This window comes from Lagenorhynchus albirostris, chromosome 9 (genome assembly GCF_949774975.1).
Source record: "Lagenorhynchus albirostris chromosome 9, mLagAlb1.1, whole genome shotgun sequence".
Classification (NCBI taxonomy): domain Eukaryota; kingdom Metazoa; phylum Chordata; class Mammalia; order Artiodactyla; family Delphinidae; genus Lagenorhynchus; species Lagenorhynchus albirostris.
In genome coordinates this window covers 90,386,067-90,412,330 of record NC_083103.1, presented here as the reverse complement: position 1 = coordinate 90,412,330, position 26,264 = coordinate 90,386,067, and the positions used below count along the sequence as shown (strand labels likewise).

At 43.4% G+C, this 26,264-nt stretch overlaps 1 protein-coding gene and 1 non-coding gene across 2 annotated transcripts in view; both read right to left on the bottom strand.

Annotated features, from left to right (window-relative positions):
- Nucleotides 1-3,686: 3,686 nt before the first annotated feature.
- HTR3B (5-hydroxytryptamine receptor 3B) overlaps nt 3,687-26,264 on the bottom strand; it is a 37,984-nt gene continuing 15,406 nt past the window's right edge. The window contains exons 4-10 of the mRNA XM_060160887.1: nt 16,978-17,022; nt 16,548-16,657; nt 15,366-15,535; nt 14,695-14,852; nt 5,229-5,439; nt 4,913-5,095; nt 3,687-3,922 (exon numbers count right to left, since the gene is read on the bottom strand). Of these exons, the coding sequence (XP_060016870.1) occupies nt 3,687-3,922; nt 4,913-5,095; nt 5,229-5,439; nt 14,695-14,852; nt 15,366-15,535; nt 16,548-16,657; nt 16,978-17,022 (1,113 nt within the window). The remainder of the gene's footprint in view (nt 3,923-4,912; nt 5,096-5,228; nt 5,440-14,694; nt 14,853-15,365; nt 15,536-16,547; nt 16,658-16,977; nt 17,023-26,264) is intronic.
- Nucleotides 4,431-4,534, bottom strand: LOC132526651 (U6 spliceosomal RNA). The gene has a single exon (XR_009542642.1). It is a non-coding gene; the product is annotated as a U6 spliceosomal RNA (small nuclear RNA).

Here is a 26,264-nt window from a genome sequence, read left to right as displayed (position 1 = left end):
GACAAATAGAGGGCTGCCTGTCTAGCCAGGGGTTGTGCGTAACTAACTCTTTATTCTAGATGTTAGTGAAGTCCCCAGAACTGGAGCTGAGGTTTCTTGGTGAGTGCTGAAACTACCTGAGATTCTGGGAAACAGCAGATGGTAGGAGCATTCACAGCTGGGAAAATCCCATTTTTGCTCTGTTCCTCAGTTGTCTTCCTCTATGAAATGGGAATCATGAAAGGTATAAACACTTGGAGAGGCTGAGCCAATGCTGCTCTGTAAGTAAGGGCTGCTGGTGCCCTATCTTCGTCCCACTGCAGAGGGACACTATTCCAGGAGGAGGGCTCTAAGTGCCATTCGCTAATGATAGCTTTGCTTCAGGCCCTGACCCAGGGCTTAGAATGAGTCTCTGGCTGCCATGTTGACATCAGGGCCACTTGGCACTTGGACAGAGGAGGTCCACACACTGGGGCCTGGCTCAGTAGCCAGGCTTCACTCCTGAAGGCCTGCTGACATAGAGAGGCTGGGAGAGATTCCCTAGGGAGAAAGCCAAGGTGAGCTGCATGGGAAGTGAAATGGGAAGTCCCTTGGGCAGCACCCACCCCCACCCCTTGCCCGACCCGCAGCCCAAGTCCCTGACAAGGAGGCATATGGTGGCTTCAGCCCTTGGCCTTTGGATTCTGGAATAAAGGCCCTTCTGGGGCATCCAATCCATAAATGGATTCTGATAGAGGTAGCTGGAAGAGGACCTCACAGCAAAGACTAAAGAATGGAATCCGTCTGTTGATAGCAGGCAGGTGTTTTTATTTCGCAATATATGATTTACTTTTCCAAGTACTCTTAAATACATTGCTTCATTCTGAGCCTCAAAATTCTGTGATATGGGTAGAATAAGTATAAGCAGCCCCGATGTCAAATAGTAAGCTGAAGCTCTGAGAGGTCAGTCTCAAGGTCCCCTGGCTAGGTAGTGATGGAGCCAGGAGCAAAGTCAGGTGGTGGAAAGGAAGGAGCCTCTGTAGTGGGGACCTCACCGCAGATCTTTTCCTTTTCTAATAACCGAGACAGTGAAGAAATATTTGGGATCAATTTAGAGGCTAACTGAGCAGGTCGAGGCAGAGGAGACCAGGAGCAGGAAGTAGGAAGCGAGGAGGGAAACAGGTGGGCGTTTGCATGGACACTTCCTGTTCACAAACTTCTTACGCTCCTCATTTCATTAACAGCAGCAGCGGAATTTCATGGACAATTGGCGTTGAGCATTAACTGGGAGGTAATGAGAGGGAGGATGCGGTAAAGGCTGTTTGAATTTAAATTCTTTTCCTTTGGGGGGATGGGGGGCAGATTTTTTTAAAGGCAATTTTAGTGCTGGAAAAAGTTCCTAGCAAACAGCAGTCCTCTGTAAGCAGTGTTAGGAGTAATGCCTTACCCTCAGCCCACGGTGTTCTTCTACCCACCAAATTCTGGTGCTTGCCCTGAGTGAGGGATGCTGAGGGACTGGGTGTCTGACCCTGGGCAGATTCAGTCCCTCAGACTTGGGGAAACACACTGGTAGATGGTAGAAATGTGTTTACCATCAGCCACGAGCTAGAATGAGTTTCTCTGCAATAGTTATGGCAGAATCACCATGAAAAAAACTCTGTATGGACCTGGGCAGAGATGAGGATGACCTAGAAATAGAAAACAAGATTTCTGTTTTAGGAGTGTGCGATCTATTTGACAAGTGATACACACGCACACAGAGCCATGAAACATTCAAGGGGAGAAGGATAGGAGATAATGTAAGTCTGAAGTTAGAGGAGAGGGGACAGAGTCATAGGGTAATCAGGTGGTAAGGGTGGGGGAGGAAGGCTGTTTTTTGAGCCAGGTCTTAGACAGGGACCTACAGATAGGTGAAACAGAAGAAGACTGTGCCAACTAGAAATAGAGGCTTAGATGGAAATGAACCCCTTCCTGAGCAGGATGGTAGGCAGGCTGGGTTGGCTAGATTGAAGGTTCTGTAATAGAAAGCAATGAGAAATGAAGAAAGTTAAATATAAGAGGAGGGAAACTTTGTGGAAGGCGTGAATTCTAATTTTAGGATTCAGGTTATGAGGCCACAGGAACTGCCATAAGATAGGATAATCAGTACGGAATTGGCTACTGAGGAGAATGAACCAGAAGTTGATTAGTTACCCAAGTGCAAGGTGATCAGGGCTCTTCTATCTGGACAGATCGCTGTGGGCACAGATGGGGAGCTAAGGGGCCATTGGGACTCTGATGGCTAATTTTCTGTGTCAACTTGGCTGGGCCACAGATATTTGTTCAAACATTATTCTTGGTGTTTCTGTGAAGGTATCTCTTAAATGTTTAAAGTCTTTAAACCAGTAGACTTTGAGTAAAACAGTTTGTCCTCCAGAACATGGGTGGGCTTCATCCAATCATTTGAAGGCCCTAATAGAAAAAGACCAACCTCTCCAGAAGAGAAAATCCAGCCAGCAGACTGCCTATGAACACAAACTGCAATTCCTTCCTGAGTCTCTAGCCTGCCAGGATACCTTACAGATTATGGATTTGCCAAGCCTCCACAATCATGTGAGTGTTATGGGCTGAATTGTGTCCCCCCAGAATTCATATGTTGAAGTCCTAACCCCCAATATGTCACAGTGGGACTGTATTTAGAAACAGGGCCTTTAAAGAAGTAGTTAGGGTTACATGAGTTCATAAGGTGGGCCCTGGTCCAGTGTGACTAGTGTCCTTAGAAGAAGAGGAAATTTGGACACATATGTGTCCAGAAGAGAACCACAGAAAGAAGGCAGCTATCTACAAGCCAGGGAGAGAGGCCTCAGAAGAAACCAACCTTACCAACACCTTGATCTTGGACTTCCAGCCTGCAGAACTATGAGAGAATCAATCTCTGTTTAAGCCACCCAGTCTGTGGTATTTTGTTATGGCAGCCAGAGCAGACTAATACAAGGATAGCAGATTATAATAAACTCCTTGAACCCAAGGACCATGCATTAAGCCTATCCCCCAGCTCAGTGCCTTACACATGGTGCGTGTTGATGAAATGTTGTGCTAGATCTGGATCCCCTCCAATAGGAATGCACTGCTGAGAAGGCACAGGGGAAGATACACTCACCTGGGATGAAGGGAACAAGAGCTCCAGGATATAGATAAGGTGGGAACTTTGTGTTCTGGTTGGAGCAATGTTCCTTAGGGATCAAGTCAAGTGAAGAATGATCTGAAACTGACTTATTTTGTACTCTCTGGTGTGCCTAACACAAGGCCTAGGACCTAATCAACACTCAATACAAGTTTTGTTGAACGACCGACTGAATAAGTGACCAAGACAGGACTGGGAGATGGAGTGCTCTTACACCTTTTAAAAAACCACTTAAACACACATATATGCTTGCATGTGCTAGAAATTTTCTGAAAGAGGTTGCTAACGGTGGTTACTTCTGGGGAGTGAACTGGGTAAGAGGCCAGGATTACTTTTCACTGGATACCTCGTACTGTTTATGCATTTTCATCATGAATGCATTACTCCTGGGTCATTCAATAGCTAATTCGATGATGTGCATCCCTGGGCTGCATGAAAAGAGGCAACGGGGGCTGGAGAACATTTTACCCCATCATTTGTCCCCTTCCAATATCCCCACAAAAACTTTTCAGCCTTCCCCAAGTGCCATGCAAACACATTGATGGAGACCAGCAAACTTAGGTCTTCATAAGCCACTCCACAGCACCCAGAGGGAGCACAGGGTGATGGTGTAGAACCCCAGCACAACAAGATAGCTTTGGAAGAGCAATCGGTCAAAGCGCTCCAGGAGGGCCAGCCACCCAGCCTCCTGTCGGTCTGCCTGGTCCTGGGTCTGGAAGTAGCTGCTGATACGTTGAAGCTGGGACCAGACTTCCCTCAGGGTCCATGGCTGGGCCTGGTGCTCCTGACAGATGGGGGGCTCTACATGAGAGGAAGACACTCTAGGTGAGCCAGGGGCTACCAAGGCTCCGCCAGCCTTCCCATTGAAGCCGATGGCCTCAACCTTCAAGAAAGGTGGTGGGCAAAACTGGGCAGTGGGTTAGTTAGGATTGGGGACCCTCTCCCTACCTGCTGAGGGGAGGCAAGACTGCGCTGAAGGAACCCCTGGAGAACACAGCAAGTAGGGTGCTTGTGTAAGTAGGGTGTCGAGCCTACATCTATCTGGGAGATTTTTCTGAGCTAGCAGCCAGCCCACATTGACTTAGAGCTTCAGGGGCTGGAATGGTTCTTTTTTTTTTTTTAATTGAGATATAATTGACATATTATATTAGTTTCAAGCGTACAACATAATGATTCAATGTTTGTATACACTGTGAAATGATCACCACAATAAGCCTAGGTAACATCCATCACCACACAGTTACAAATTTTTGTTCTTGTGATGAGAACTTTTGGAATGTACTCTCTCGGCAACTTTCAAGGATACAGTGAAAATATGGACTGCTTCATGACTTTGCATGTCATCCTTGCACAGGGGCCATGCTAACCTCTGTATCATTCCAGTGTTAGTATATGTGTTGCCAAAGGGAACACTGGGATGATTTGTATACTTTTGCACATTAAGCGATCAGATCCCACATGTATACAAACTATTTGTGTGTGTGTGTGCGCGCGCATGCACATGCACGCACTCTGCTATTCTGGAGTCAATGGCTCCAAACTGGAAAATAAAACAAGCTAAGGGGACTGAGGCCCTGATCTCTAGGCTGACATGTGGCTTCCTGGCAAGCCAGCAGGAGACGGCCTTCAGTCTCCAGGGAGGTAATGTAATATGCAGGGCAGAGGTTAAGAAGCAGGTGTTTCCATTTTTTCATACAGCTGACTCAAGACGGCCTGGTACTCCACCCATGGGAACTGAGGCTGAGGGTGATAAAGCAGAACCAGGCAGGGACCTCAAGGCTTCTCACAAACCTGTTACCCCAGTGAGCTGGGCCCAGGGATCCATTCTAGACCCTTCCGCATCGGTGTCCCCTCGAAAGCACAAGAAGGTCCACTCCCGCTGGCTGCACTGCTCATCATGGAGGAATTTGACCAACAGGATGGACTTGCATAAGCTGAGGACCAAGAAGGCCATGCAGACCGTGAAGAAGACCCCTGAGGGAAGGAGCCAATGGAGGTGGAGTTAGCAGGGGTCCCTGGGCCTCTTCCTTCCCCATCTGAAAGGCAACATCAGATCTTGGACAGAAGTAATGCAAGACAGGTACCTAGAGACCCTGGAGCTGCTTACCAATTAGAGGGGTGGTCACTGCGCTCTTCGGCACCTCATCAAACATGTTAAGCCTGAAGACGGTGTAGCCCACCAGCACGCTGCTCTTGAACACAATCCTGGCGTGGCAGGTGGGCGGGAGATAGAAGCTCCCCAGGTCCACGAGCATTAGGAAGATGCTGGGAATCAGAAGGCTCACAACATAGACCAGTGGGCGCCTGCGAATCACCACCTGGACAGGGATGAGGAATCTGTTGCCAAGAGGGTCTAAGCCAATGGACAAATGTTTGGCCAAAGAACACTTAGCCAAGAACACTTTCTGCCGTCCCAACATTTCTGCATAATATGAAAAGTCTATGTAGTTCAGAATAGGAGATTATCTTGTGGTTTAGAAAATAGAAAAAAATCCTTTAAGCTTTTACATAGAACTAATATTAATATTATTAATCATTATAAGAAGAAGCTACCATTTATTTAGCACTTGCTCTATGCCAGGCACTGGAATAAGTGTTTCATATGATTTGTCTTATTTAATCCTCACAACAGCTCTGAGGGCTGCTCTGAGGGCTGGGTATTATTATTGTTTTTTAACGATTTTATTGGAGTATAATTGCTTTACAATGGTGTGTTAGTTTCTGCTTTATAACAAAGTGAATCAGTTATACATATACATATATCCCCATATCCCCTCCCTCTTGCATCTCCCTCCCTCCCACCCTCCCTATCCCACCCTTCTAGCTGGTCACATAGCACCGAGCTGATCTCCCTGTGCTATGCGACTGCTTCTCACAAGCTATCTATTTTACATTTGGTAGTGTATATATGTCCATATATACACTACCACTCTCTCACAGGGCTGGGTATTATTATATCCATTTTACAAACTGGGAAACTGAGGTTCCTAGAGATTAAATTGCTTGTCCAAATTCACATAACTGGTGAGTGAGAAACTGTTTTAAAACCAGGTCTTACACCAGAATCTTTCTTTTTAAACCATTTAGTTTGCAATATATTGTATTGGTTTTGGTTTAGTCTCTCTTCTTACCTGGGGTGCAAACACCTTAGTACCTGTGTATCTGTCAGAGTCTTGTTAGGAACAAATAACACAGTTAAACTAAGAAAGTTGAGGAGGGCTTGACAAGGTGTGGGCAGGACATAGAGAAACCGCAAGGAAGAGGACAGTGCCCCAGGGATTCGGGGGACTGCGTCAGCTGTTCCTACCCTTAGGCCTGAAAGGACCAAAGACCGGGAATGTGGTTGGAACTTGAGGGGACAGAAAGCTGGTTGGACTTGTGGCTTCCTTGTAGGAGCACAGCCAGCTGGCGGAGACACCGTGGGGTGGGGAGAAATGGAGAGATAAATGCCCCACTCACTCTCCCCCCTCCTTCCAATCTCCTGCCACTGCCTCCCCTGCCCGCTACTGGCCAAACATGACCAGGAGTCCCAACTCTACAGGCCGTAGACCAGCCTCCAGGAGCAAAAGTAGATGTGAGGTGGGGGCAACTGCAGATACCCAGCAGGGCCTGCAGCACGGCTGGGCAGAGAGCGGCTGAGCAGGTTTTTTAGCTGGGAATTTAAGACTCATAAAATTACAATGATTGCTGTTGCCATTTCGTTATACCTAGCTTCTCTGGGATGGGAATAGGAGATGTCTGTAATTAACACAAAATCTATTCTCATCCTTCCTGGAGAGAAACTATGATATGACAGGGCTGTTTCCCCCATCAGACACTTACTGCTTTGCAATGACCGTTTGAGGGTGAAAATGGCATTTTTTAATCTTTCATGGGGCCAGAAATAATACCTATCTTACAGTGGGTGTTCGATAAATGTTTACTGAACAAATGAATGTTCTGAGCCACGTTGCTGTTAGATTTGGAAAAAAATAATGTCTGAAATCTCCCATTGCTCTGATTCACCAAACAGCTGAACGATCTCTACGTGTCAGATAGTGTGCTAGATACTCTTTCACATGGGATGTGAGTTATTTGCTCTTCACTGTCAGTTTGTTGGGAGGTAATAGAGCATCCCCACTTTATAGATCTTTAAAAGTAAAGCTCAACCCCTAGGTAAGCTGAGTAAGCGGCAGAGCTGGGATGTGCTCCCCCATCTCCTGGTTCCAAACGCTGTGCTCTTTCCCATACAGCCTACTCTTGGTCTGATCAGACCTCTGAGCTGAGTTCAGGGTCTTCTCTCTCCCCTCTGCCTCCCTCTCCGGATACATAGACGGGAGCCAGGGCAGAGACCAGGGAAAGAGCAGAAGGTGGTGGGCGAAGAGCCTGGCTGGATGAGACCAGATGTCACCTTGCTGGTGAGAGCAGGGCCTCCCCAGCCTTTGGGTCTGGAAGCGTGTCCTGACTCAGTGGAGTTCTGCAGACCAGAGCCATTCGGCGTATTGTAGTCGGGCTGTTATCTTTCACATGAGACATAACTGGCTGCAAATATCTAAACCAGAGTGACACTCACTGCTTTGCAATCCTTTGGTTAAAATACATTTTTACCCAAGTGCAGTCAACAAGGAAAACCATGACCTGTCATCAACCTGCACCTTTCTACTCCCTTCGTTGTGATGTGACAGACATAGCCGTGTTTGGAGGCGCAGGGGGAAGGGAGTCAAGGGGCCAGAGTCCACAGGGGCTCTTGTGTTGTGAGCCCCACCTGGGCTGTTGGTGATCTAGCCATATGGGGAGATGGGGGCGACCAAGCCTGCTGTCTCTGGAGGGTAGAAGTGGGAAGACCCCCAGAGACTTCATGGTGGATGTTACATAAAGGAGATGAAAGGAATAAGAATACCACCCTAAAGAAAAGTACCAGTAGGCATGTTGGTTAAGCAGAAAGAGCCCAGACTTAGAGTCAAAGGAACAGCAGAGTTCCTAAGCTTCTCAATTTGATGTGCTGGCTCAAGTGATTCTGGATGGTATCGAACCTCTCCTTGCCTTGATTTTTCCCTTTTTAAAAAAGCAGTTCACTTTTGCCTTGCTAAGCACCTTGGGTACAATTGAGATTAGCTGTTGTACTCTGTAAATAAAGTTCCCGTGTAAATAGCGCATGCTGAGATGACTCTTCTCCACCCAGAGGCTGATGCAGAAAGTGAATGGAAATCTGGGACAGAACCAAAGATGGGCAGTGTGGCTCCTTAGGGTCCCTGGTTCCTAGGAAAGTGCAGTTTCACCAAACCTCATGTTCCCCAAGGTGCTAGGGGAGAGGCGTGCCAAGAGCTAAGAGGCTGAGAGGCACGCCAGCTTCGTGCAGTCATGAGGAGCCCGGCACTGAGATGGGCCCATGCTTGGCTTTGTGCCATTTTGAGATTCTTAATAATTTTTAAGCAAGGGACCCTGCATTTTCACTTTGCAGGAGGCCCCAAAAAGTATGTAGCCTGTCCTGTTGTGATGATACTCCTCACTGGCTATCAACAATAGCTGAAAGTAAACAGGTAGGTACAAGGGTGGACAATGAGCTTGGGCTGTGACATAAAGCAGAAAGCTCTATGTCTATGTCTGGCTTGTAAAATCGTGAAACTAGGCAGACCCTCCAGAACTACCTTAGCCATTTTTCTGCCTTTTAGCAAGGATGTTTCAATTCCTAAGACAGATCAAATAGTTCCTACAGTTTTGGTTTTCTTCAAGCACAAAGGACCCACCTTTTTCTTTAAGTTGATCTGGGGGCAATGTTACCTATGGACTAGACTAATTTTCTCTACAAGCCCAGTACAGCCTAAAGAAACTCTAATTTTATCCCACAGTTTTCAGAAATGTTTTGTTTTCATGATCTCCTTTGATCCTCAAAACCTTCTGTCCCCCTACTCAAGAAACATGAATTGAGCATGAACAGAGTATCAGGCACTATCCTAAATGATAGAGTTAGAACTGGTGACAGGACAAGCCTCTACTCTTGCCCCCCAAACCCCCAACCCACGTCTTATGGGATCAGGAACCAGATTCTGATGGTTAGATATTTCACAAGTCTGCAGATCAAAGTTTGCCCCAGCATGGACCATACCCAGGGTCTATTCTTGATTTGATGACAAGATTTGGGACTTTCTGAGTTAATGTTTAGGTGATATTCTGGTCTTAGAATCAGTACTGGAATGGGTTAAGACATTTGGGGATGTTGGGATAGGGCGTCTATATTTTGCACATGGGACAGACATAAATTTGGGGGAGTCAGAGGGTGGCAGATGGTACTGGGTTCAATAATGGCCCCCCAAATTTGTGTCCTTCCAGAAACTCAGGATATGACCTTATTTGGAAATGGGATCATTGCAGATGAAATTAGTTAAGGTGAGGTCATATGGAATAGGGTGGGCCCTTAACCCAATATGACTGATGTCCTTGTAAGAAGAAGAAAAAATGGATATCCTTTGTATCCATTCAAAGGATAATGCCATGTAAGGATGGAGGCAGGCATTGGAGTGATATGTCTACAAGCCAAGGAAAGCCAAAGATTGCTAGCAACCACCAAAAGCTAAGGGAGAGGCATGGAGCAGTCTTTCCCTCAGAGTGCCCAGAAGGAACCAACACTGCCAACACCTTGATGTCAGATTTCTGACCTCCAGAACTGTGAGAGAAGAAATTTCGATTGTTTTAAAGTGGTCCTTTGTTATAGCAGCTCTAAGAAACTAATACAGGCGACTTGGCCTGTAACACACAGTGGAAGGATGCCACAGACTGGACTGGGGTATTACTGCTTATCTTTAGTTGTGTGTCACCATCATATAGGATTAGGCACAGAGTTTCTGGAGTCATGTCAGGCTCCACCAGTCACCCTATAACCTTGGTGAAGATACTGAACTTCTCTGCACCCCAATTCAAACACCTGTAAAAATGTTGATCCTTAGCGGCTGCATCTCATAGAGATGTGAGGGTTACAGTACGACCTCTTAAAACAGTGCCTGGTTTGGAGTTAGTGCTTGGTTTTGTGGTTACTGTTATCACGTCTCCCTGGGCAGATTTTGAGGCCTGTGATAGGAACCGAGAGACTTGTTTTATTCATGCTTGTGTCCTCAGTGCTCAACATTGAGCTTGGTGCATGATAAAAACACAAAAGGTGTTCATTGAGCTGTATTAGAGTCTGTTAATAATGCTGCTTTTAGCTCCAGTAGGGTGGGAGAGTGGAGTGAACCCAAAGGGGGGCTCTCATCTGAAGGTCAGTGTTCTGAGGGCTACCTCTCTGCAGGTCATGTCAGGCAGTGACCCCTGTATGCCAGGGGACGGTATGTCACCAGCTCAGTGAGACACCACTCTCTGCAGAACTGCCCCTACCTAGAGTCCATCATTTCTAATGGACTAAAGGAGCTGGTGCCTTTAAATTCCACAGAAGGGGAAGAAAAAGCACTTTGGTTTCAGTCCGTCTTCTCCATTAGACACCCTTCAGGTGTTAGCAATATTATGCCACAATTTCATTATCCATTAAAGCCAGGTAATAATAAGTACACAAAGGTATTTGCAGCCTATTGATGTTAATGAAAGAGATCAATCTAATTCAGAATGCGTATGTAGAGAGCTCCTTGGAGATGGAATAGGCCCCAAGGTGAGCCTCTAATTGCCTCCTTGATGGTAGACCTCACCAGTACTCAATTTTGCATGACCATCTTTATGACATAGTTGGAATTTTGACGCCCAGACTCACGCTTCATACAGAAGCCCATTCTCCTCCTCTCCCAAGCCCCTCCTAACATTCCCGATTCAGAAAGAATGGGAAAGTTGCGGCCATTTGAGTAAGATCCTTGCACAAGAGTGAGAGTTTCTTGGATCTAGACCATGGGTCAGGTTGGATTAGCAGAAAGTCCGTGATTCCAGGGTTACTTGAGTGACCCTGGAAGGGTTTCTAGGGGTCTAAATTCTATCTCTCTCTCTCTCTCTCTATCATCTATCTATATCTCTCTGTGTGTGTGTCTCTCTCCTCTCTTTATCTCTGTCTCTGGAGTGACCTAATAGAGCTTAGAAGGATCCTCTATCAAGTTTCTGAGCTGCATTCAAAGGATATCTCAATGAAATTAATCTACCCTACTCTAGAAAGGAAAATTACATCTGAAAGTGAGGGTAAACAAGGCGCCTTTCTTTCCCAGATGCCCCTCTGCATTTTTCTAGGAGTCCCCTGTGGGCCTCCCAATTCTGGCCGCATGAAATTTAGCCAGTTAGAGGACATCTGTGGTCCAGCTCACTTTAGTTCCCACAACGGTCTGCCCTTTTCTATCCAACGTGAATTCTCAAATTTTATTTCTACCGCCTCTCACTTCTACCCTCATTCTTTTTTTTTTTTTTTTTTTGCGGTACGCGGGCCTCTCACTGTTGTGGCCTCTCCCGCTGCGGAGCAACAGGCTCCGGATGCGCAGGCTCAGAAGCCATGGCTCACAGGCGCAGCCGCTCCGCGGCACGTGGGATCTTCCCGGACCGGGGCACGAACCCGTGTCCCCTGCATCGGCAGGCGGACTCTCAACCACTGCGCCACCAGGGAAGCCCTACCCTCATTCTCTAACAAACAAAAAAGAAACAAAACACTACCACATAGAAATCAAATGTTCACCCTGCTCTTTCTGGGAACCAGCACCTCTGGCAATGTGTTGGAGGAAACCTCCCCTCCTATGGCTGCTGGATCGGGTGCCAGGCTGCACACAGACATCCTCGTAGGCAGAGGTGCCTGTGCTCTGGGCCCCCTGTGGAATGCAGCCTGACTCCAAAGTGTCACCGGTGCCCTCTGATCAACAGTACATGTCCTAGAGCTGCAGACAGGATTGCACATTAGCCAGAACTAATGGGGCACCCGGAGCATTTGGTTCAGTATCAATGGCAGCATGTACATCAGGCCCAGGTTGATGACGTACTTAGAATAGATCTTTATTCCTCCTGCCTGCCCCACCTGTTCCCTACCCCCTGCTGGGTAGCCTGGACTTGGACATAGGAGGTGATTAGATTAAGAGGGAGTTGGCCCTTTGCTGTCAGGACCCTGGCAGGCCCATTGTTGGCATGGAACTGGGCTCTGAATTTCACATTATTGGCTAAAGGTCGTTGAAGGACACCAGGGTGACTTGATTGCTAAATTCAGAGTAGGATGTCTGGCACGGAGTAGGAGAACATGGGCCGACACGGTGCACATAGGGGGAATAGGGAGTCAGGGAGGCTGAACGAGGTCGAGGGGGACAAAGAACTGAACTGGAGAGTCATTCAATCTACTTTGTCTTCCAAAGTTGCAGGAATGCCCCTGAGTCTGACTCCCTGCCTTACCAAACACGATCTGTGGCTCTTCCCAGGATTCTTTCCCTACTCTGTTCCAGAGGGCCAGGGTGGAAGGCAGCCTGCTAGATAACCAACCTTAACCCCCAGGGCAAAGGTCCCCAGGGAGACGTTCCAAGAGCATGAAATCTCGCACCGATGTCCCCTCCAGCCCCACTCAATGTAAACACTGAATGGAAAAGAAGGGTGGCAGTGAAGACAACAAACAAATGGGACCTTGGTCCCCGAGATCCAGGGAGGAGATCGTCTCCTCCCTTTAACAATTTTTTACGCCTCTGTTCATCATATTTAACATGGAGCTAGGACATAGAAAACCTCTTGCCAGGACTTCCCTGGTGGCACAGTGGTTAAGAATCTGCCTGCCAATGCAGGGGACACGGGTTTGAGCCCTGGTCTGGGAAGATCCCACATGCTGCGGAGCAACTAAGCCCGTGCACGAGCCACAGCTACTGAGCCCACGTGCCACAACTACTGAAGCCCGCACACCTAGAGCCCGTGCTCCACAACAAGAGAAGCCACCTCAACGAGAAGCCCACGTGCAGCAGCAAAGAGTAGCCCTCACTCGATGCAACTATAGAAGAGCCTGCGCACAGCAACGAAGACCCAACACAGCCAAAAATAAACAAACAAATAAATAAATAAAGTAAAAAAAGAAAACCTCTTGCCACTGTTGAGAAGACAATTAATATCTAGGGTAAATGGTGACATGTAACTACAAATAATGGCTACTCTATGGAGAGAGTGCGTTTGTGTGCGCGGGAACACACACTCCTGTTTACCTGCCCCGTCTCCCATCTTTGTTTGTCTCCTCCGTGCAGTGGAGGTAATGGTGTGTGCAGCGTTCTCCAGAGTGCTTGATAGGTGACTGTGTTCCACCTTGCATGTGCTACTCCCTCACATTTCCCTTTAATGATCTCCATTATTCGGGCTGCATTAATAATGTTTGTGGGCTGATATCTTTAAAATTAATGAGGTGTTTACTCTTAGCCAAGAAACTCATTGAAATTAAAAAAGCTTTCTTTTTCCCCTCCCTTTCTCTTGGTAAAAAAGTGGACAAACAAGCCACAATGCAAGCTTTGATAAAAACCAAGCAGAATAGGCAAGAACCCAAGCCCTACCGCAAAGAAGGTATGAATTGGGAGTAGCTGGTGCCTGGAGTTATACGTTAGTCATGTTCAAATCACAGCTGTGTCTAAGAGGCCTTGATTTAACAAGAGCTTTGCTAGAAAGCTGCATACCACACCTTTTAACCAATGGAGGACTTCTGTGCCCTCAATAATCGCTTATTTCATCCCCATCACTCCCCTTAGCATAGGATTATCCGTTGTAACCGTAGCACCTTAGTCTAGTCTGACTTTTCCTTTTAATTCAAAAGGTTTGTTTCCAGGAGACTTCATCTGTGTGAATTCATCTGTGCAATCCTGACCTGTCTGTAGTCTCTACTTTTCAATCAGATTACCTGGCATGAAAGACCCTCCCACTGCCCCCAGCTCCCACCACCAGCTGACTTTGTGCAGAAAAGCAGGGCTGAATATTAATGACAAGTCTGCCGGCTGCAGAAACTTGCTGCAAAGTATCAGTCTTCACTGTCCTGCTCCCAACTGCCTCCCAGGTGTCTGCTGGACAAATTTCCCCAGGAGCAGTGCAGCCAAGGGCATTCCCGGTGACACATCTGAGAAGTTCGGGTTCTTATCACGTCGTTCTAGAGTAGTTGTTCTCTCTGACCTGGAAACCACCAGTGGTCTGTGCGGATCCTGCAGGTGATTTGTCAGCTAACCCCTCAAGATACTCAAGTTAATAATATGATAATTTTATGCACTTGAGTCTGGGATTAATTAATAATTTACTCAATTGCAAACAGGACATTAATGTTGAAGAGACACTCTTCTCCCAATTTTTTGTTGCTGTTGTTGTGGGGTTTTTTTTCTCTCTCTCTCGGTAGCAATTAAAAGTGAGGATGTTACATGTATTGAAAGCCTTGAAGATTCCTGCTGTAGGGGCTGGTTCAGGTCTCTGTCTGCAAACCATTCTCTTTATATTCACATACGGAATAGCTACAGCAGGAGTCCAGGATCTACGGCTGAATCTCTCGTCTCTGAAATGCCAAAATGCAAGTGGATGTTGGAACCATTGGAATCTCCTGTACTTAGGTGGTAATGAATGAGAAGATGCAGGAGAGAGACTCCTCAGCCCAATAGAGAAGGTGAAAGACTGCAGAGAAGTGGGCAACAGGGACAGGAATGGGGAGGACTTACATTAAACTGAATCTGTGCAAAATCTCCAGCGCTGCTCTGCAGGATGTTGTATGTTGAGGACACAGAAAGAAGTTCCCACTCACCGTCATTCAAAAATTCTTTTTGGTCATGTGTAATGTCTTCTCTGCTTCTCAGGAAGGCCAGGTCTACATCTTCCACTGAAAACAACAGAAACACTTGACTTCCCATGGAGAGAGGCACCAATATTAACCCACTTTTCCAACTCGCAATTCAAATCCTTCCTTTTTACTCCTGTCCCCACATGGACAGTCTTATGGAGATGGGGTTCAATATACTATTTTGAATTAGGGGTAGGGATGGGGGATAAAAACTTTCAGGTCATGAAAAAAAGCAGCTATGAACTGAGGGTTTGTACTCCATTGTCTATAGAATGAGACTTCTATAACGTTCTCAATGGCAGTAGAGGCCTAATATTGTATTTTCAAACCAACAGCAGCAAAGGGCAATATCTCTGGGCACAATACTGTACTTAGTCTGAATTACAGCAGGAGCCAAATAACTACAAGAAGAGATTTAGATTTATAAAAAGTCAATTATGTGCAAGAATAAAATAGACCTGAGGGACAGCAGAATGTAATAATTTCACCTATGTGTGCCAACCCAGCACAAGTGTGTTTGCCCACTAGCAGGCTACACCTCTCATGGCTTACCTGTGTGCAGAATGCTATTGAAGGTTAGGCTGCAATTCTGAATATCGAATGGAAAAGCGTATGTCTCTAAACTGCATGCAGAGACCAGTTGGATGGACTTAGAGTGCTTAATGGTCCCAGATGAGTTCACGTAAACATAGGGAAGATCAGGTGATCTTTCAATGTCCACACTATATGAAACACAAAAGATCTTTGTTACAGAAAGGGCTTTAGTCATTCCAATACATAAGCAGAACTGATTATGAGATGATAGTGACCGTAACACCCAAGACTAGCCTAGAAGTGCAAAGACAGAATCGCACTTTACATGAGATAGCCACCCTGGCAAAGGTGGGTTCAGCAATGACAGCCTTGTAAGTCAACTCACTGGAGATCAGCTCGGTGCTTTGTGACTGCCTGGAGGGGTGGGATAGGGAGGGTGGGAGGGAGGGAGACGCAAGAGGGAAGAGATATGGGAACATATGTATACTTATAGCTGATTCACTTTGTTATAAAGCAGAAACTAACAACCATTGTAAAGCAATTATACTCCAATAAAGATGTAAAAAAAAGAAAAAAAAACACAGGCATAGGACTTCCCTGGTGGTGCAGTGGTTAAGAATCCGCCTGCCAACGCAGGGCACATGGGTTCGAGCCCTGGTCTGGGAAGATCCCACATGCCGCGGAGCAACTAAGCCCATGCGCCACAACTACTGAGCCTGCGTGCCACAACTACGGAAGCCCGCATGCCTAGAGCCCGTGCTCTGCAACAAGAGAAGCTCACGCACCGCAACGAAGAGTAGCCCCCGCTCCCCTCAACTAGAGAAAGCCCACGCGCAATGAGAGAAGCTCACGCACCGCAACGAAGAGTAGCCCCCGCTCCCCTCAACTAGAGAAAGCCCACGCGCAACAACAAAGACCCAATGCAGCCAAAAATAAAAAATATAAATAAATAAGTAAATGTATAAAACAAACACACACACACACACAGACATAATCCATGAGTAACATCAAGCATTAGCAATCAAATCTGTATCTTAAATGATGTCAACCCATGGTACTTCTAACCTGAATATTCCCAACAGTATGCTCTTCTTCAAGTTGAGAAACAAAAAATAGTAACAATGACTTAAAGGAAGCAGCAACCAGCCTGAATATTCTAAGCAGTCTAAACCCCACAGAAACACACCCCAGCACACTTACAACTCATTTATGGTGATATCAGGAGCCCAGATGGCACTTAGGGGTAGGGAGATCTCTCTAATCTCATCAAACATGCTGGAGTTCCAGGATAAAAACTCATCATCCCAAACCTGTATCCAAAAAGGAAACATCACACAGGGGCAATGCCAATCTCATCAAAGAACTGAAGAGGGATTCGGATGAATAGCTCAATTGATCAGCCCGTTGGTTCTATCTGTCAGGGAAGAGGACTTTCCATTCAGCTCCTAAAGAGGGTTGCCCCAACCAGAAACCACGGCCATGTATCTTACTCAGATTCTAATAAATCAGGTCTGCTGCAGACATAAAGAACTAGAAACACAAGATAGTATCTATTTCTTCGAATAATTACATCTTGCAACAGATTGAGTTCAGGAGTCCAGCATGCACGGAAGAAAACATAATCATTTACCTCACGGTACCATACACTTGTCTTTAATTTTTGATTCTGTGCATCCTGCAAAGCAAAAAGAACATCCACACCAAATCTTAGAGTGTCAGAAAATCAAAGCCCAATTCAACAGTATGACAATTCAGAGGAAGAAAATCAAATCCAACAAAATAATGCTGATTTTAGAAACATTACCTTGACTCTTCAATATCTGAGTATTCTCAGTTCTTATTTATTACATACACCTGTCGCTATGAGCTTTACTATATTATCTATGATAAAATGACACACTAACTGCACTTGACATCTTAAATGATTTGTGAATCTCTTTCCTACTCTAATTGTTACCCTGCCATTAATCAAACTAAAAGATGATATGTAGTCGTAGCCAATTTTGGACTAAAAAGATGAGACCACGCTTTTATTTGTAATCAAGATGTTATTCATAATCTTTCAATGAGTGTTATCTCAACTGCCATTGGCAGCCATTCCTGTTGTTACCTTATGCTTGGATTTCTCTGCTTATAAAACAGACTGAATGAGCTTAATCCAAGTGAGGTATATTTTTGGTGATATAAATAGATGTGGCTTCCCACGTCAGTGATTTAAAAAAAAGATCTCCCCAAACAAACAAAAAAACCCACTTTACTAATTTTTTTTCATATTGAATCTAGTAAAAACATGCTAAAATGATTATATTCTTAGGGATTAAAGGAAAAGGAACATCTCATACCATATACAAGCATTAACTCAAAATGGATCATAAACCAAAATGTAAGAGCTAAAACTATAAAACTCTTAGAACAAAACATAGGAGTAAACTTCATGACTTTGAATTAGGCAATAATTTCTTAGATATGACACCACAAACACAAGCAGCAAAAGAAAAAGTAAATGGGACTTCATCAAAATTTAAAACTTTTGTGTTTGAAAGGACATCATCAGGAAGTCAAGTGACAAACCACAGTATGGGTGAAAATATTTGCAAATCATATACCTAGTAAGGGGCTTGTATCCAGAATATATAAAGAACTCTTACAACTCAACAATAAAAAGATAAATAAACCAATTTAAAAATGAGCATCAAAGGACACAGTCAAGGCTTCCCTGGTGGCACAGTGATTGAGAGTCCACCTGCCGATGCAGGGGATGCAGGTTCGTGCCCCGGTCCGGGAAGATCCCACATGCCGCAGAGCGGCTGGGCCCGTGAGCCATGGCCGCTGAGCCTGCGCGTCCGGAGCCTGTGCTCCGCAATGGGAGAGGCCACAACAGTGAGAGGCCCGTGTACCGCAAAAAAAAAAAAAAGGACACAGTCACCAGAGTGAGAAGGCAACTCATAGAATGGAAGAAAACATTTGTGGATCCTATATCTGATAAAGGGTTATTATCCTGAATATTAAAGAACTTCTACAGCTCAAAACAAAACGAATATCCTTATTTAAGAGTGGGCAAAAGACTTGAATACACTTTTGTCCAAAGTAGATATACAAATGGCCAATAAATACATGAAAATATGCTCAACATCACAGCTATGGACCAAACTGTGTTCTTCCAAAATTCATATATGACTGTATTTGGAGATAGGACTTTTAGGAGATAATTAAGGTTAAATGAGGTCAAAAGGGTGGGGCTCTCATCCAATAGGATTGGTGACCTTAGAAAGAGAGGAAGAGAGAATGATCTCTCTTTCTCCTCCCTGTGAGGACACAGTGAGAAGGCAGCCATCTGCAAGCCAGGAGGAGAGCTCTTACTAGGAACCAAATTGGCTGGAACTTTGATCTTGAACTGCCCAGCCTCCAGAACTGTGAGAAATAAATTTCTGTTGTTTAAGCCACCCAGTCTATGGTATTTGTTACGGCAGTTGGAGCTGGCTGATATAATCTCTAATCATTAGGGAAATATAAACCAAAACCACAATGAAATATCATTTCACTCTCATTAGGATGGCTACTATTTTTTTTTAAAGCAGAAAATAAGTGTTGGTGAGGATAATTGGAATTCTTGTGCACTATTGTTGGGAATGTAAAATGGTGCAGCTGCTATGGAAAACAGTATGGCAGTTCCTAAAAACTTAAAAATAGAATTACTACATGGTCCAACAATTCCTCTCCTCGGCATTTACCCAAAAGAATTGAAAGCAGGGACTTGGACAGATATTTGTACATCTATGTTCATTATTCACAATAGCCAAGGGGTGGAAGCAACCCAAGTGCCCCTCAGTGGATGAATGGATGAACAAAATGTAGTATATATATGCAATGTAATATTATTCAGTCTTTAAAAGGAAGGAAATTCTGACACATGCTACAACACGGATGAACCTTGAAGACACTATGTAAAGTCACAAATAAGCCAGTCACAAAAGGACAAATAGGGCTTCCCTGGTGGCACAGTGGTTGGAGGTCTGCCTGCCGATGCAGGGGACACGGGTTCGTGCCCTGGTCTGGGAAGATCTCACATGCCGCGGAGCGGCTGGACCCGTGAGCCATGGCCGCTGAGCCTGCGCATCCGGAGCCTGTGCTCCTTAACGGGAGAGGCCACAACAGTGAGAGGCCCACGTACCGCAAAAAAAAAAAAAGGCAAATATTTTATGATTCCACTATATATGGTCTAAGTACCTAGACTAGTCAAATTCATAGAGACAGAAAGTAGAATGATGGTTGCCAGGGGCTGGGGAATGGGAAATGGGGAAATGGTGTTTAATGGGTGCAGGGTTTCAGTTTTGGAAGATGAGTTCTGGAGATGGACAGTGGTGATGTTTGTACAACAATGAGCATGTACTTAATGCCATTGAACTGTACACTTAAAAAAGGTTAAGATGGAAATTTTATATTACGTGTAGTTTACTACAAGCAAAATTAATAATTTTAAAATAAGCAAAGGACTTGAACAGATATTTCTCCAAGGGAGATATATAAATGTGGCCAATTAACACTTGAAAAGATGCTCGACATCATTAGTTATTAGGGAAATGCAAATCAAAACCACAATGAGATACCACTTCACCCCACTAGGACGGATAAAATTAAAAAGACAAAAAATAAGTGTTGGGAAAATGTAGAAAAATTAGAGCCCCCCTACATTGCTAGTGGGATTATAAAATGGTGCAGCCACTGTGTAAAACAGTATGGTAGTTCCTCAGAAAGTTAAACATAGAGTTACCATAGGACCTAGCAACTGCACTCCTAAGTGAATAACCAAGACTCTTGAAAACAGAAGTACACACACACACACAGTGTGTACAGGAAAAAAAGCAAACTTGTACAGGACTGTTCATAGCAGCCAAAAAGTAGAAATAACCCAATATCCATCAACTGATGAATGGATAAACAAAATGTGGTACATATCCATTTAATAGAATATTTTTCAGCACTAAAAACTAGCATGTTCATACATGCTACAACATGGATGAAACTTGAAGACATTATGCTAAATGAAAGAATTCGATCACAAGAGGCCATTTATTGTATGATACCATGTATATAAAATGTCTGGAATAGGCAAATCTATAGAGATAAAAAGTAGATTAGTGGGACTTCCCTGGCAGTCCAGTGGTTAAGACTTCACCTTCCAATGCAGGGAGTGAAGGTCTGGTCCCTGGTTGGGGAGCTAGATCCCACATGCCTTGCAGCCAAAAATAAAAAAAACCCAAAACATAGAACAGAAGCAATATTGTGACACATTCAATGAAGACTTTTTAAAAACTGGTCCACATCAAAAGAAAATTTTTTTAAAAAGTAGATTAGTGTTTGCCTAGGGCCGGTGAGGGTGGGGTGCAGGATGCGGCTGCTAATGGTATGAAATCTTTGGAAGTGATGAAATGCTTTGAAATTAGATAGTGGTGATGGTTGCACAGCTCTGTGAATATACTGCAACCACTGAATTATATAGTTTAAATGGATGACTTTTGTGGTTGTGTTATATCTCAATAGAACTGCCATTTAAAAAATGTATTAATAAAGAAAAAGAAAATCATTATTTTTTGGCCACACCATGCGGCATGCGGGATTTTATTTCCCTGACTGGGGATTGAACCCGTGCCCCCAGTAGTGGAAGCGTGGAGGCTTAACCATTGGACCACCAGGGAAGTCCCAGGAAACCATTTTTGAAGATGTTTTAGGGAATGTATAGGTAAGAAGGCTGGTACAAACTACTGATGAAACCATTCCTTTCCAACTGTATCCTTCAAAGAGAATAAGAGGCATGGAAAATCCAAGATAAAAACATGTGAAATAAAATGTGTAAAACACTTCCTTACTGATTTTGGTTCAAAGCTAAGGAGTCATTTAAATAACATTTGTATTTCTGTAATATTAATTAAATATTTAATTAATATTTATTTAATTTAATAATTTAATAATTAATTAATTAATATTTAATATTTAATGTAAAATTAATACCAATTTCAGTAAAATAATAGAGTTGGGCAGTTATGGCATGAAAGCAAACAACAGCTCCATTTTCCTCCCCAGAACAAAGTATATTAAATTAATTATCCAGTCAGTTATCCAATCACATCAAAAATATATAATCTTGGGGCTTCCCTGGTGGCGCAGTGGTTGAGAGTCCGCCTGCCGATGCAGGGGACACGGGTTCGTGCCCCGGTCCGGGAAGATCCCACATGCCGCGCAGCAGCTGGGCCCGTGAGCCATGGCCGCTGAGCCTGCGCGTCCGGAGCCTGTGCTCCTTAACGGGAGAAGCCACAACAGTGAGAGGCCCACGTACCGAAAAAAAAAATATATATATATATATATATATATATATATATAATCTTTGTGCATAGGGTCAAGACTACCACTCTCTTCAATCCAGGCTGGGTGGCGGGTAGGGAGGAGCCATCTACATTTACTTCTTGCAGGGGGTGCACCTGGAATTGTGTAGTGCTCAGACTATACGGGTGTACACAGGATGGCATCATTTGAAAGAGAAACAATAAACTTTTTAAAGTTCCCCCTTTTTGCAATCAAAAAAGTAAGTTGCTATTGAATAAACATTTCTAGATACCTTGAGAAAAAAGGGATTGTGCACAGATACAGAGGGACTCTACTTCAGTGGTTCAGCAAAGGTTAGTCGGAGTGAACTTGCTCTGCAGATTTTTATGAACTTCAAATAGATACATGAGAAAGGCAGGTTTTAAAATGGTATACAGTTGTCCCTCAGTATCCATGCGGCATTGGCTCCAGAACCCCCTCAGATACCAAAATCTATAGATGCTCAAGACCCTTATGTATAAAATGGAGAAGTATTTGCATATTACCTACACACATCCTCCAGTATACTTTAAATCATCTCTAGATTACTCATAATACCCAATACAATGAAATGCTACGTAAATAGTTGCTGATGCATGGCAAATTCAAGTTTTGCTTTTTGGAACTTTCTGGAATTTTTAAAAATAAATTTATTTATTTTATTTATTTATTTTTGGCTGCCTTGGGTCTTTGTTGCTGTGTGCGGGCTTTCTCTAGTTGCAGAGAGCAGGGGTTACTCTTTGTTGTGGTGCGCAGGCTTCTCATTGCAGTGGCTTCTCTTGTTGCGGACCGTGGGCTCTAGGCACGTGGGCTTCAGTAACTGTGGCACATGGGCTCAGTAGTTGTGGCACACGGGCTTAGTTGCTCCACAGCATGTGGGATCTTCCAGGACCAGGGATCGAACCCTTGTCCCCTGCATTGGCAGGCGGATTCTTAACCACTGCGCCACCAGGGAAGTCTCTGGAATTTTTTTTTAATATATTTTGGAGGCACAGTTGGTTCAATCTGCAAATACAAAACGGATATGGAGGACTGACTGTACAAAATGTAAACACTGAATTCACAAGTATTTCCCTAAGAAACAGCTTGGAGGAGGTACAGAGAGGACTCCCAGCCAAGATAGGCTCTGAGGGGCTCAGGGCAGTTAAAAAAAGACCTCTACTGAGAGCCCAAGATTGGGTGACACCACTTTCTTCCAAGTTTTACTGGCTGAGAGAGCCTGAAATAGATCATATCTCACCCACTAACACACAAAAGGCACAGTTCTAGGCTTAGCTGCAATCAAAGAGGGTCCCCCCTTAACAATGGAAAAAGTCCAAAACGTTGTTTCTATTACTGAGAAATATAGCTTTTAGCTACTCTCTCATTACAAATATACTTTTACATCTATGAAATATCCCAACCAGTTTCTTTATCACTGTCATGACAAGTTGTGAATATAACTCGTTGACTCAGTCATGTGGCTGGGGAGGAAGGTCTCTACGTATTAATGTTTCATTTTCACTGTCATTTTATCTAGTTGGTTCTTATTAACTGCCATGTTGACGCCTTCGCTTGTTTTTCTCTTCCTGCCAAGCCCTTTGTCATGTTACACGTGACAATAGTGTTAAGAATTTTTTTCCTAATATCTTATGGGGGTGTCTGGGAAGATTTGTCATTCAGCCCTAAAGAACACAATGTCAAAAAGAAGTTTGAGGCTAAAACTGAAGTCTTTTTTTTGTCAAGGGAAACAAGTTTCTCAATGCCAGCTGGTGAACATAATTGGTTCTCTGGTGGCATTATTCACAGCTTTTCCCTCTGTGCATCTCTTTCTTTTATTTTTTTCTTTAGATGCCTTCCATCTTGTTTGTTAAAAGCAAAGGATATTTCAGAGAATTGGAATTCATTAGCCTTCCTAACAGAGGGAGTCTATTTAGATCTAAATTGGTGGTTAGCAAATATACAGATAATTCCTGCACATTCTTATTTATCTTTCCCAGTTCCAAAGACTATAGAAACAGATGCCTTAACGTCTGGCTGGGAGTCTCTAGTCAATGGACTGGAATACAAAGGAATCTTGGATTCAGAATTGACAAAACTCAATAGAAACAAATGGGAACTCTTCCCTGTTAGTAGATTATCTCTATAATCAGATTTCCCTAAGGTACACATAATACCCAGAAATTCTAAGACAAGACTGTAGTCTTTCATGTAAACAAAACAGGAGGCAAAACATAACGGAAGGGAGGTGCACTGATGAAAGCTGGGCTGAAAGCTCTTCACTCCAAACAAAAGTTGCCAGCAGTTCAGCTGCTGGTAGATGCATCCAACAAGTTATCTATTCACATTGGGAGTGTCCTTGTCTGAGCAGAATTTGTGAGTGATTTTTATCAAGTCCTTCAAACCAGCCCTGCCTCTGGAATGAACTTTAGGAGCAGCCCACCTGAATGTAATAGAGACATTTGCAAATTATTTTAGACTAAGTCATTCATAAAGACAACCCTAGAATTGTACTCACATATCTTAATTAATTGGTTAGACATATATCTACCCAGTAGCTTTGAAGTAAGATATACTATGCTGCATATTGTGGGAAACAGGACCATGAGTTAGAAAATCCTTCCCTCAAGTAGCTATTAGTGTATGTGACATTTTAACAGTTAACTATGGGCATTAAGAAATACACATACTTCGTTGGATTCAAAAGAGGGCGACATTGCTGTCAGTTTGGAGAATTGAGGAAAATTTCTCTTAGGAGCTGAGATTTGAGGACTATAATATTTGATAGATGGCAAATGAAGAGGAAAACACATTCATTGGAGGAAATAGCAGAATTAACAGCATATAGGCAGGAAACAAGAAGTTCAGGTTCATTGTAGCATTGAGTACATGTAGAAGATAAAGTTAAGACAGTAGATAGGGATAAAACTAGAGGGATGGAATATAAGATTTTTCCATATTTCTGAAGGCAAGTTTTCCATATCCAATAAAATATGCCTAACATATTCTTGTAAAAAATTAGTATATTTCACAACAGTGGAGAAAAGCATATCTTTGAAAAAATAATGGCGTTCTCCTTACCCACCATAAGGGATATAATTTTATTTTCTTTTATTGGGGTAGGAAGAAAGAGTTAGATTAAAACTTTCAATTTGATTCAGCTGTTCCAAGGGAATTAGTAAAATAAAGACTTTACTCCTTTTCTTTATCTCCAAATAAGCCTCTAAATGAAAGCCTGAGCAATTCTACTTCACCTTTACCAATATGAAGTCAGAAAGTAGAAGGATGAGGAGAGACCTAGAAACCTGTCTTCAGCTCTTAACTCAAGGCTGATTCTATCTCTTCCCTGGAGTTTCATATAACATGGTTCATATCGTGTCTTTATTCAAATCATGTTTTTCCCATTGGACAATGTCCGATAAACAATATAGACATAATAACCCACTGACAACTAAATAGCAAGGACTAATATCTCTTAAGTAAGTGAAGATGCAGCCCCAGAAAATTGTCTCCCAAATTCTAGTTCAACATCCAAATAGAAAAGAGATTTAAAGGAGTTTTCTGTTGGGGCTTTGTGTAAGACTAGGTCTTTTGGATAGTAAGGGTGGGCATTTTCTGGCATTTAATTAAACAGTATTTTCTAGGATCTTAGATAGAGTACTTTTACTAGTGTAAGTGGTAAAATAAAGCTGAGAAAAGTGAAATTGTGTGCTAAAAGGAGGATTTTTTGTGTTGCATTTAAATGTACCTACTTATGGCCGCATAGCACAGGGAGATCAGCTCCGTGCTTTGTGTCCACCTAGAGGGGTACAATAGGGAGGGTGGGAGGGAGAAGCAAGAGGGAGGAGATATGGGGATGTATGTATATGTATAGCTGATTCACTTTGTTATAAAGCAGAAACTAACACACCATTGTAAAGCAATTATACTCCAATAAAGATGTTAAAAATAAATAAATAAATATACCTGCTTACGAAGAAATAATGAGTAGGGGTTTATCTAAGCTCGAGGAAAATTATGCTAAAATAACTTCATTAGATAAAAAATAATTTAAACCATGTTATAACAGAAAATTTATACTTTCAGTTTTGAAGTATTTTCCATCAATTTCAATACCTGAGTCTCAGTCAAAAAATCAGAGTCTATGATTCATAGTGCAGCACTAAGATATTAACATAGAGAAACACGTCCATTAAAATAAAGAGAAATTATTGAATTATTTTTTTAAAGTACATTAAAATAATAATACTATATTGTAGGGCATATTATATATGTAAATGTAAGGGGAACAGGTAAATAGAATTTTACTGTTGTGAGATTTGTACATTTTATATGAAGTGTAATAACATTAATTCTAAGTACATTGTATTAAGTTAATGATGGATATGGAAATCCCTAAAATAACATCTAAAAATAATACACAGAGGGATTGCAAAAAAGCTAATTTGATTTCAGAGGAACTAAAATCAAATATTAAAGAATATTTAATTTATCCAAAATAAGGCAGGATAAGAGGATCAGAAAACAGAAAACAGATGCAACAGCTAGAAAACAAATAGCAAGATGGTATTGGTAAAT